Raw genomic sequence first — 12,105 nt, forward strand, 5'->3', positions numbered from 1 at the left:
GGTGGGAACAGTTCCTGTGGCTGAACAATAATCAAAGACATTTGCCACAATTAGGATTTTCACTTTTTGCCTGTTCAACCATGAATAAAAAAATCACCAAATTTGTTGCCATACAAATCAAATTTATTAGGTGCCATGCTTTTAGTAGACTTTACATGAACTGTAATAAACCTTTTCACCAAGGTTTCCCTGGATAGAAACTGTTTGGATCCCAAGACTTAAAAACAGAAGTTTAACTAATAGACATTTTTGCTTTAGTCCATCTTCAAGAACAGTGTATTCCATGTCTTCCACGACAAATGAGCCTGTCTCCCAGTTCTTGTCACTGTTTTGGGATTATTTTACTTTCCATTCTTATATTTTTAGAAGATCAAAGTCAGAACACCTGTTTGTCTTTGAGTATATGACTGTGCAGGTACTTTTTTAATAACTTTTTTTATCACTGTGATGGTTTCTGTGTTTGACACTGATATGTAACCTGCGTTTAAGCGGTTTTGAAAAGTCCTGACACAATGTAATCTGCTGCATCTCCGTCGATGAGGCCTGTTCCGTTACTGTGAATGAACCAGCAGGGAACCTTTTCTCCGTCCTTCACATTCCTCCTGAAGTCTCTCTGCCAGCCTCTGTGGACCAAGGCAGAAACGTCATGTAGCCCAAGCGATGTTTATTCACATTTGAACACACTTGGCATTCACACTCTTCCATGGTGAGGGGGGACACTTATCTGAGAGAGGTACCTGGTCACATTGAGTTCCTGTCCCTTCACGAACATGGTGGCGTCTGGTTTCTCTGGGACTTCTCCTGGACGCAGGTCAGTCACCTCATATTCAATCCTGTGATAGAACTGACCTGGAGGACAAGCCTACATTTAAGTGTAATATTTTTTAATATTCATTTTAATAATGTTATTCCTTTTTTATGCTATAAAGAGACACCGCTTAAAATTTTGTAAATACTTAAATGCTTCTATAAACCTTAAACCATGCAGTCTAGTTCTAAGTAAGACCTCATCCACACTACCATTTTGCTTGAAAATAAAATGATCCCTGTCCTCACACGGGCCTGAAAAGGCATATCACATGACCACTCAAATACAATGGGTTGCGCGTGTCAATTTTAACAGGAATTGTAGCAGATTACTCGAATAAAGGCTTGGCCAGTTGTTTTCTTCTGGAAGGGGATCATGTGACCTGTGCCTGACGAATCAGCGAAGGCAACATCATGATTGAAAAGACCCAAACAGCAAACAGTTGTGAGTGTCCATACTAAAACATGCCGCCGGCAGCTTTTCCAAATATCTGTTTTAACATCTCTGAAACTAGGTACGGAAACCAGGTGTATCTATAGCAGAGTTGATGCATTTTTTATCAAAGCGTAGCATTATGGATGTTGTAGCGTATGAGCGTCACGTTGTACCTAGCAGGCCGTGAACAGCAGGGGAGAGGAGGTGGCTGTCCAGGGTGTAGAAACCCAAGTAGTCCTGATGGTACGGATGCTTCTCCCACACTTTGTGCAGCAGGATCACAAACTTCACTGAATCTTTTAGAGTTACGGTTAGGCTTCGATCCTTCATCACAAGAAGATCAACGCTGGAGGAGAAAGAAGAAGAGTTCATTCTGAGCATGGACTTCACATTTCATATAACTCATGTAGAGCGATGGTTCTTTGAGCGATGGAGAGGCATGCAATGGTGCAGCCACTCACTTGGGTCCTTTGAGAGAGCCTGTATCAGACCACAGCAGCTTCATCCATTTGCCATCCTGGAACACTGAGATCTCATGAGTGCTGACCTCCAGCCTCACCCCCAGAGTGCGGTGGATGATGCCAAACCGCCAGAAATAGGTGTGGATTTTACCATCGAGGGGGATTTGTTTGTCCCCAATTGTCTGGCCATTGACCAAAATACCTGAAGAAACAATTCAGTCACTCACTACAGCATATGATTGAATGAGAAGAAATTTACATTGTATTTATACTGGTCTCGGGCTGACCTGACTCCGGATCTCTAACCAGTGTGAAAATGGTTCCTGGATTGTCATTGATGTTAAAACACAGAGCGTCGTCTCTGTCTGGCAGCTCTATCATGAAATGAGGATCTCCATCCACTGCAAGTGATACCAGAGCACAATGACAGTAATGAATATGATTTAATTCATATAATATAGAGCAGTGGTTCCCAAAATTTTTTCAGTCACGTACCCCTTCAGACATTTAATCTCCAGCTACGTACCCCCCCCGACGCACGTATACAGCATATAACACTTGAAACTTTGAAATTTACAGGGATTTCAGGACTCGGATGGAAGTTTAGATCAAACTGAGTTTATCTATCGATTGTCAGTTATCAATCAGTTGTTAATCATGATTGTCAGTTCCTAATCGATTGTCGGGAGAATTAACGATCGATTTTTGATTAATCGTTAATATTTTATATTAAAATGCACTATTTATAGCCTCTGTTAAAATGCAGTGAAAATATAGATCTTTATTACAAGGTGAACAACTCTTGTGGCAGTTAAACGGGAACCGCTCACTGGTTACACTTGAAAATATGCGCTGCTGTTCTCTTAGGCCCCGATGAGAGTGCAGCTAGCCGCTGTGAGCTAGCTGGATTTTACGGTTCTCGACCTCTCAGTCTGGTGGTTGTCACCCCTCACCCAGAGCCGGTTCTGTCTGGGTCCGAAGGGGCTAGCTTTGGAGCTAGACCTCCTACTTGAAGAGAGCAGTGGACTCCTCAGGCGCTCATGGAGATTCTTTAGGATCAATTAATCGATTGTCGATTAATCATGCCCATCCCTCGTTTTTACTAACGGTCACTAACCTACCTGTAACTTTTATTGGCAGTGTAATTATTTTGCTGAATATGGGTATACATGAGTATTTTTGGCAATGCGACTTGGCTATTTAGAAATGATTATTATTATTATTATTTATAGCTCAGTTTGAAAATGTAAAGGGCTTTTTCACTTTGAAAACGCAAATAAAATGTTCTCCCCATGTACCCCCTGAACCACTTTGCGTACCCCTGGGGGTACATGTACCCCAGTTTGGGAACCGAGGATATAGAGGATGGGTTTAATATATGCTATTTATGGTGATGATGTTAAACAGCCACGCTGTGAGGCAGTACAGCAGGTACAGCTGTGCTTTGATCTTAATGCTTAAAACAGCAGCAGGCTATGCTCACAATAGAGATGCTAAAAATACCTTGACCTTTAGCATTTAATGTTTACCATTACAGGATAAAGTCCATCGGATTCATTGCTTGAGGGTCGTGAATATCTATAAAATAATATGCATCAATACATAGGTGAAGATAGTGACCTGCCTGTGGCGCTTATTGAAAAGTCAGAGGATCCAAAAGTTCTCAATTACATGAAGGACTGACAGAACAACTGACCGATAGTGCCATAGCCATACAGGTTGATGAAAATGACCAAAACATCAAACCCGTAACCTATTGCTTACCAAAATATGTAGGTGAAGAATAAGTGTTCGAAACTGGCAGTGCTAGATACAGGAAAAATAAAGAAAAAAGCTATTAATAAAGGGAAATTACTTTAACTTATAAATCTTTTTTTATGATCCAGGACAAAAAACATTACTGTCCTACCCAGGCGTCCGGTGCTGTATTGTCTTTGTGCTGTCAAAAAAAGGACAAATTAATAACTTTCCACAGTTCAAGTTGACCAAAATATGTAGGTGAAGAATAAGTGTTCAAAACCGGGGTTACAAATTGATGTGCTGGATACAGAAAGAATAAAGAATAAATCAAATTAATAAAGTTCAATTTCTTAAACATTAAAAAAAAAAATTTAGCCACAGGACAAAAAACATTACAGTCTTACCACTTAGGTCAGCCTGTTTTCTTTGCGCTGTCAAAAAAAGAACCAATTAATACAGGAATAATACAGAATAAAGCAAATTACGAAAGTGAAATCTATTAAGCATATACATCTTTTTTTTATGCTACAGGACAAAAGAGAATTTTACTGTCTCACCCATTCTGTCAGCCTGTTGTCTTTGCTCTGTCAAAAAAGAGAACAAATGAATACCTTCTACAGTTCAAGCTGAAGCACTATAGCCTCTTCTAGTTAGTTAACAGAAAAGAATATTACAAAAAACATGAATTCACTGCAGGCCAGTGATGCCTGTGAACGTACCAAGTAAATTTTGGTCTGCATCACTCTCTAAAGCGTTTCTCTTTCCCTTTACCTTCAGTCAGCTTGTCGGCAATAAGAGGGCTTTCAGTTCCGTCCTCGGTTTCAGGTTTGGTGACCACCATGGAAGTGAGAGGGGTGACAAAGCTGTACCGCAGAGACATGTCCAACGCCTTTGCTGTAGCATTGACTTTCTCGTCTGGGGTTCCACTCTTGCTGCAGGATGAAAAAAGATATTGAAGCTGCAACAAATGACATCGGAATTTAGAAAACGATAAGGAATCAACAAATTAATATTACAAGCTTATTCAAGTGCTTACAGACAATGGCCAAAGAGTGGCATTTTCATCTGCCTTCATTCCACAAATGTCTGTCTGTCTGTGTGTGGACTGCATATCTCAAGAACCATTCATCTACTTCCCCCTTGGCGTATGTATTTTAATTTGTCGGAGAACGTGCTGTGCAGACTTTGGTGCGATTTGGTGCTGCTATACATTCATCATTAACATGAATGTGTTTTTCTTCTTGTCATTGAATAAACTACAGCAGAGCCTCTTTCAGCCTGAGGCCAATACTCTCTGTCTCCAGAGCATTTAGATAAATTGATAATTATCATTTCACCATATAAGAGCTACACAGTGGTTGATCTCTATCAAGGCAACACTATTCATAGAATTATTCCTCTTCAGCAATTTGCCTTTAAAGTAAAGCACAATGTGTTGTTGCTGTAACACTTTGTGGAATTACAGAGGTTTTATTTTGGAAAGATTCTGAGTCTGAATACAAAGTTCAGCAACCAAACAATACAAAGTGACAGTATATTGGTGAACTTTTGCTGGTCTGGAGAACAACCACAAAACAAACAAACAGCCCATTCCAAACGGACATGTTGAGAACTGTCACTGCGCTAGTTAAAAGAATGGAAATGATTTTCAAGCTAAAGCAACTCAGATTAACCTAAAGGACTCAAACAAACCTCTTGTCCAGTAATTGCTGGATGGTCAGATAGGCCCAGAGGCGCTCTGTGAAGTCCCCAAAGATGTAATCCTCATCCGGGTACACAACATTCCAGTTCAGAGCACTGGCCTTGCCCTGCACTTCGTACTTTTCCTCAGACTACAGGGGAGAGAAAACAGGAAGTAATGCAAGCAATTTGAGGAATAATGTGCAAGTTTCTCTCCATCTCAGCATTGTCTCCAAATTTCAGCCATTTCCCTTTTCTCACCCCCTCGCCGAACACCTCCACCATAAAGTTGTCCAGGTCGTTGTCTGTCAGCCGACCAGCCACTACAATCTCCGAGCCATTAAAAAGCTGGCTGAAGTGGTTAGTTGTCAAAAACTCGACTGCATTGTCAGGATAACGCAGGTCCACGTCCAAGAGCAGAGGGCTAGAAACGTCCTCGTAGAAACCCTGAAATTGTTGCATACACACATTGTTTAAAATGTATTTGTACAAAATGTGCTAATTAAATTACTGTTTATTTTAATCTGCCAAGGAGCTTATGATTTGCCACCAAGATTGTTAATTTGTTTGTTTGTTTTTTCATTAGCAAGATTACAGAAAAACTACAGAACAAATTACACTTTTGGCATGGATCACGTCTGTTGGGGATAATCCACGATTTTTTTGTATAACTTTTTTTTACATTGCCAAACATTTCACCAATCCCCTGAATAATTGAGGATCTTGACGAAAAACAAATTCAAGCATATTTTGGGGATTTTCAATTTGGTTTGTAAACTGTATAATTTAAATATAAATATATATATATAAATACATACATACAGACTCTGTATAAACAGTATCCTATTAGATGTTTTATTTGGTTTATGTTGAGCTCTATCTTATTCTAATGTACTGTTATTTAAATCTATTTTATTCTAACTTTACTTTTGTCTTTTTCTTACTTTAAACCGTACTTTATATTTGGTTTATAACATTGCCCTTACTGCTGAGCTGAGCTCTCCTCTTGACCACAAGTTGTACCGGCTGACCTTGACCTTATGTTAACTTACATACAATGGTAAAAACCTGAACTTGTCTCATAAGGGGGTTGGATTTTCTTCTGCTGCTCTACAGTAACAAAAAGGGCAACAAACCTGAGATAAACATCAATGTGTACCTGAGGTTATGTTGAGTCGGTCGCTAATCAGAAGCAGTGTATTTGTATCTTCAATACTTTTAGAACTGTGTCCAAACGATAATTTCGGTCATGTCGAATTCAAAGGGACAGTCATTCCAGTTTAAATTAAAATAAAAAAAACTATTGGCTCAGTATTGTACTCATAGTCGAATTCCTCCACCTGAAGTTGAACGGCTGCATCTGAAGCTTCATATATTCTGCGAGCCAGTCCTTTGTTTTGTCGGCCCATCACGTCCAGGAAGGAGTAGTCCACATCATCGCCAAACCCGAGACAGAACAGAGACATGTTTCCTCCGATGGCTAAATGCATATTCTCCTGGATCCTCTGGAGGTTAGTCTCTCCTTCAAAGCCATAGATACAACATTAATGCTAAACCTGAAGTATATTGATCAAATACATCCAACAGTATGTGCACACTTAACATGCTCACCATAATTTGGCATTCCATCAGTCATTAAAATAATCATATCACTACTCCTTTCAGGGAGCCTCTTCTCCTCCCTGTCTTCGACCAGCATTTTCACACCTCTCAACACTGCGTCATTGATATTGGTCCCTAGAAGGAAAACTCAAACAGTCACTTGTCTCGTATCAGGATACATTTCTATCATTGAAGAATAGACAAGGAAGACATTTGGTCAAATTTGGAAAAAAGTGCCATTTGTTATTCTCTCAACCTCCATTGTCATGGATGTGCCTCACGTAGCTCCTGGCTTCATCCACATTTTCCTTGGTAGCTTTGCTAAGTGAGGGCCTCCAGGGAGTTATATCGTTGTCAAACGGGATCAGGGCAAAGTGGTCCTCCTCGTGGAGGTCTTTGAGGATTTCAAGCATTGCCTGTCGTGTCTACAAAGAAGTACAAGGTCAGGGGTCAATACATCAGACCTCCATCAACATATCAAATTAAAAGGCCTCTCACTTGTTCCATCTTTCTCCCATTCATTGATCCGCTCCTGTCGATCACAAACACCACATTCTTTGGGAGTCTGGGCAGGTCAGGTGGAGCGAAGAAGTGCACAAAGTATCCATTCACAATCTGAAGGGAAGATGATCATGATTCACATGAAGTAATGAAAGAAGCTAATCACAGATTCATCAATATTTTTTGAATTTGTGCAGCAGATACTGAGTTTAGTGACAGCTGACCTGAATGTTCCCAAAGCCCTCTGCTCGTTTTACGTCATATTTGATGACAAAATCTCCATCAATGAGTGTTCCATCACAACCTGGACACTTCCTCTGCTGCTCCACAGTTGGTGAGAACGAGATGCGTGCCTGATATAGGGATAAACACACTGAGCTCAGCTTGTTTTTTTATTATTCTTGGGCCAGAAATGCTGGTGCATGTGAAGCCAAGGAAGGGAAACATGAATTTTTTTGAATTCTGAAGGGTTACTGTGCCACGCACCTTTTTGTCTGTGACCGTTTTGTCCACCAGGGGGAGCAGGTCATTAGAAAGGAAGGTTGCATGGGCATCAACAAACGTTATGCCCTGAGGCTCGAAGATATTTGTCACAATCTGTTACCTCACACAAACAGACACAAACATCATTTGTGAGGATAAACTTTCATTCAGGATCAATTAATTCACCATGAGGTAGAAAATTAATCATGAGCTAAGTTGCACCTGAAAATCCTGGACCAGGGTTTTGGGTTTAACTCGTGTTAAAATCTCATACTGTCCCATTTTCCTCTGAAGGAGCTCCTCATAGGCCAGAATGAAGGTCACGCTACTATTGGCTGCGATGTTGACAGACACCGAGAACTTCTCCATCTTCCTCCCAGAGGCCCTGAAATAAAACACAGAAATAAGTGACAGCTGCAGATGTGCAGACAGTGTTTGGAGGGCTGGGTTTATGTATTTCATCATCTCCAGAGACTCACTTGACCAGTCCAGCAGTCTGTCCAGAGGAAACAGCCTTCTCATACTGTTTCTTGGCTTTCTCTTTCTCCTTCACATCCCCGACATACACCTGACCTTCAATCTCCCTTTTTAAAGAGACAGAGAGATGGAGAGCTTGCATGATGCAACTTAAGAAACGTCAATTTTAGTTAAGATCAGCTTTAGAGCACCATTGTAAAAGTTGGCAGGAAGAATGATTGTGTCAGAAACAGAATGTGGTAACATGCTTGAGTGAGGAGAGAGTTAATATGAGAGAGGGGAAGTACTGACATGCTGAAGTTGGTGATGAAGGCGGTCTTGGGCAGGTCCACCTCAAAGAAGATTTCCTGCGAGGAGTTTGCTTTGTTCCGAGCCTTGGAGGTCATGACAGTGTGGGCGAAGCGAGACGTCACCGTGCACTCCACGGTGACACTGTACACCTCCACCTGAGACTGAAAGGAAGGAAGGGTTGGAAAGACAGAGACTCTACTGAAAATGAGAAGCTTGCCTTCAGGGTTCAATATTGATAAATATGGAATAAACAGGCGACCAGCGCTCTGTAGCAGTCATTGGGGGTGGGGCAGTGTGCCTTCAGTCAGTGGATGGAGTTGAACAGTTCTTCTTCTACATCCTTGGATAAACTACAGCAGTGGTCAGAAACTGGGTCAAAATCGATGCAAGACCTTTTGGTCAGAATCGCTGCAAGACCTTTTTGAGGACTTTTGTTTATTTTTCTTTCACCACAACGCATTTGAGACAGAGATTGTCCAGTGACGGGTGCTGATCTGCGTCATGTCAACAACATCTATAGAATCACGTTCTCTTTAGCAATTTGTCTTCAAACGAACAAGCACAATGTTTGTTTGGTTGTCGCAAAGCTTTATGTTGAGCTGAAATAAGAAAACTTGGGTCGGAAGAATGTGTCAGTTGTTAAACAGAATATATGAAAAAAATAACAGCAGTTTAGCAGGTCATTAAACTTATAAAGCATGCAGATGAACAGTAATACAGATGCAGTTGGATTTGATGAAAAACATCAACTATAAAGACTTCATTACAGATAAGCCGGGTAGGATGAACACAAAGCTTTCTAACTTCCGTCTGCATCATAGAATGTTTATAAAAAGCTGTGTACACAACATCCAGCCAAACGGGCTTGTTTAATACGGGCTCTGCACAGGCTTTCTCTTCTTCTTTCTGTGAATTAATGTGACGTCTGATATTTTCACTTTAATAATCAATTGAAACTGTGTTTTCCCCTCTTGATTCACAGCGGGGTCCAGCCCATGCTGAGTTGCCCTGACTGCTGCCAAAATGAATTATTAGCACTGGAAAAAGTATCTTAAAAGACAGAAGACATGATGTCACTGGTTCCACCTTGGGAGTGTTCTGATGAGGCTGCTCAGCAGGGTTAATATGAATATATGGAAAAAAAAAAACTGGTGAGAAATATCCAGTTCATTTTCATCCAATCTCTTTAGGAACCTACCTACATCCTGTGTGAATTCTCATTGCTTTCGTGTGGACGTTGCTCTACCTGCATGTTACTCTACAGCCTTTATTTCCTCTGATTCTCCAAACTCTTTTGTGCAAACTCCTGAGTTAAGTTCGATATTTTTGGGGGAATTTTTATAAGCAATTAATTGCGGATCTATCAGCAATTCCACACATGATATTCAAGCAAATAGCCTTTTTAGTTGACAGTTTGGTTATTAAAGCTATTTTTATTGTTATTCTCCTTTTTATTGTGTGTATCTGCAGATCTGGCAGGTAAGATGATGCCCTCACATCATTTAAGACAACTTGCATTGTGTTACCGTGGCTTCATTTGTGCTTCTTTTCTGTAAAGGAAAAGAAAAGAAAAAGGAAATTGTTATTTTTAGATTTGAAAAATCCAATTTAAGACCGAACAAAACCCTCAATTTCAACTAAGACTGCTTTATGACCTGCATTTTCTATGTACTGAACCGATATAAAAATTGTTAATTTATGACACATTTTAATGCAATTATGATTCAGTACCCCACACATTTTAAATACTGTTTGTTAAGGGTCAAAACTTTGATATAAAAGGACATAATGCGTGAGTGACTCTAAGTACCTGCATTGATCTGGCAGCTCCTCTCGTCTCCTGAAATACAAATAAAGCTCCATGATTGGACAAAAATCACACAACATGTGTTTCACATGTACAAATAAAGGGGAGAGAAAAAGTGGCTTTAAAACAAACATGAATCTAAACAGGATCAAAAATACAAACTTTGGAAGAGCAAAGTCTGGGTTAAAATATATTTGAGAGGAAATCTGACATGCTTCAATCAGGAGCTAAACTGATAAATTCATAAATAAATGCGATTTAAAATTAAAGTCATGGTACACAAAGCTGTGTATGTGTGAGTGTGTGTGTGTGAGGTCACCTGTGTCGCATCAGGGTACCCAGAGATGACCAGAGCCCCCTGGGTCAGGCTGGGCGGCCCGAGGCAGACGCAGCCCCACAACAGCAGCAGTCGAACACCCAGCAGTCCAGACATGATCAAACTGAACACTGAACACAGGCTGACTTCACTGCTGAGAAAACTGCTCTCGGTCCAGGGGGAGGTACTTTGTGTGTGTGTGTGTGTGTATGTGTGTTTGTCCTGCAATATTGACAAACAGAAACAGACCTTAGTTCAGTGGTCAGAAGGCCCTGAGTTAGAAATGCTTATGCTTGTAAAGTTGTGAAAGAAATGTCTGTGCTCAATCTGCAATGTGTATGACTCTTGGTAGAACTGACACCAAACTAACATATAATGACATCAGCCTCAACATATATAACATTTTAATATCTATTTGGATTTAAGGTCAATATGTGTATTTACCGTCTGTTATTTTACGTGAATTTTACATTAGTGCATGTATGTTCCTGAATAAAACACTTGATTTGTTCATTCATTGACCAACATCAGTCGGATTTGTTTTATCTGGCGTTTGATCAATGAGTTCTTCCTCTTCCTTTCACTCTTTCACTCAACGTCTTGTGCTGCCCCACTTGATGCGTGTGTGTTTACATCATTTCCCACGTGGGAGCGAACACTGGGCAGCTGTCTGAAACCAGAAAGACTCTCTTGTATGTTTTTTTTAAATGCAACTACTGAAAAAAGTAAAGATTAGATTTGACCAGCAGGTACATTGCATGTAGATGAATGTGTTACACTGGGCTAATAAAATAACTTCACTACAAGGCTACTTTGACAGTAAATGTGTCCTTTATCCCTCACATCATATTCCAGATGACCATTTAGGACAAATGTAGATTTAACCTTAACAAACAGATTTTGTCTGTACTATGAACCTTGTGAACAAACACAGTGGGCATGCAATCTGCACATCTGGTGAGTCATGGTCAACAGCAGATTAAAGAGTAAGGGAATCAAAGTAGTGCAATTTTCCACTGAATTCTTTGATGTGATATCAAACCTTCGGGGTCTGCACCATTTATTTGTCTCTTTATTTTGCATTTATTGAATAGTGATAGGTAGTTAATGATAACTTGCACCATGTTAGTGTCATAAATACTCAAAAGTGTATTTTATAAAGATGAGGCCTTAAAGGGCCCATATTCCACACCTTCCTGGGCTTTAATTTGAGATATTGGCCCCCATAAGATGATATATCAGTGATTTAAAGTCTAAAAAACTGCTGCAATGTGTATTTTCATGTCCCCTCTCTGGAGTTGCAGACAGAAAAGGCTGTTTTAGCCTGCCTCTAGAGCCCCTCCTCTGATTGGGGGACAGCACTTTGAGTGACACGTGACTAGGCCTATCACCGGTCTCATTCTGGCACATTGACGATGTCTCTGGTAAACACAGCTGGTTATGTTTGGATGCAGCTATAGATGACCAGCAAGTTCATAGTCAGCAAGTTCCACTGTCCATAGGT

General features: G+C 40.3%; 1 protein-coding gene across 2 annotated transcripts; it reads right to left on the minus strand.

Annotated features, from left to right (window-relative positions):
* Positions 1-101: 101 nt before the first annotated feature.
* On the minus strand, positions 102-10,758 carry LOC133961623 (inter-alpha-trypsin inhibitor heavy chain H3-like). 2 transcript variants are annotated; one of them, XM_062396856.1, is made up of 24 exons: positions 10,605-10,758; positions 10,289-10,318; positions 10,005-10,028; positions 8,479-8,639; positions 8,190-8,294; positions 7,933-8,095; positions 7,714-7,824; positions 7,452-7,580; positions 7,225-7,341; positions 6,983-7,151; positions 6,736-6,861; positions 6,465-6,646; positions 5,386-5,571; positions 5,137-5,276; positions 4,216-4,376; positions 4,002-4,028; positions 3,849-3,875; positions 3,614-3,643; positions 3,469-3,510; positions 1,992-2,105; positions 1,705-1,906; positions 1,417-1,589; positions 738-849; positions 102-623 (listed from the first exon to the last, which is right to left on the minus strand). In XM_062396856.1, the coding sequence occupies exons 1-24, from the start codon at positions 10,716-10,718 to the stop codon at positions 485-487; spliced, it is 2,784 nt and encodes a 927-aa protein (XP_062252840.1). In that variant the 5' UTR covers positions 10,719-10,758; the 3' UTR covers positions 102-484. The 2 variants fall into 2 exon arrangements, with proteins under 2 accessions (XP_062252840.1, XP_062252850.1); XM_062396866.1 differs by lacking the exon at positions 5,386-5,571.
* Between the last annotated feature and the right edge of the window lie 1,347 nt (positions 10,759-12,105).

The sequence above is a fragment of the Platichthys flesus genome, chromosome 2 (assembly GCF_949316205.1).
Source record: "Platichthys flesus chromosome 2, fPlaFle2.1, whole genome shotgun sequence".
NCBI classification, from domain to species: Eukaryota; Metazoa; Chordata; class Actinopteri; order Pleuronectiformes; family Pleuronectidae; genus Platichthys; species Platichthys flesus.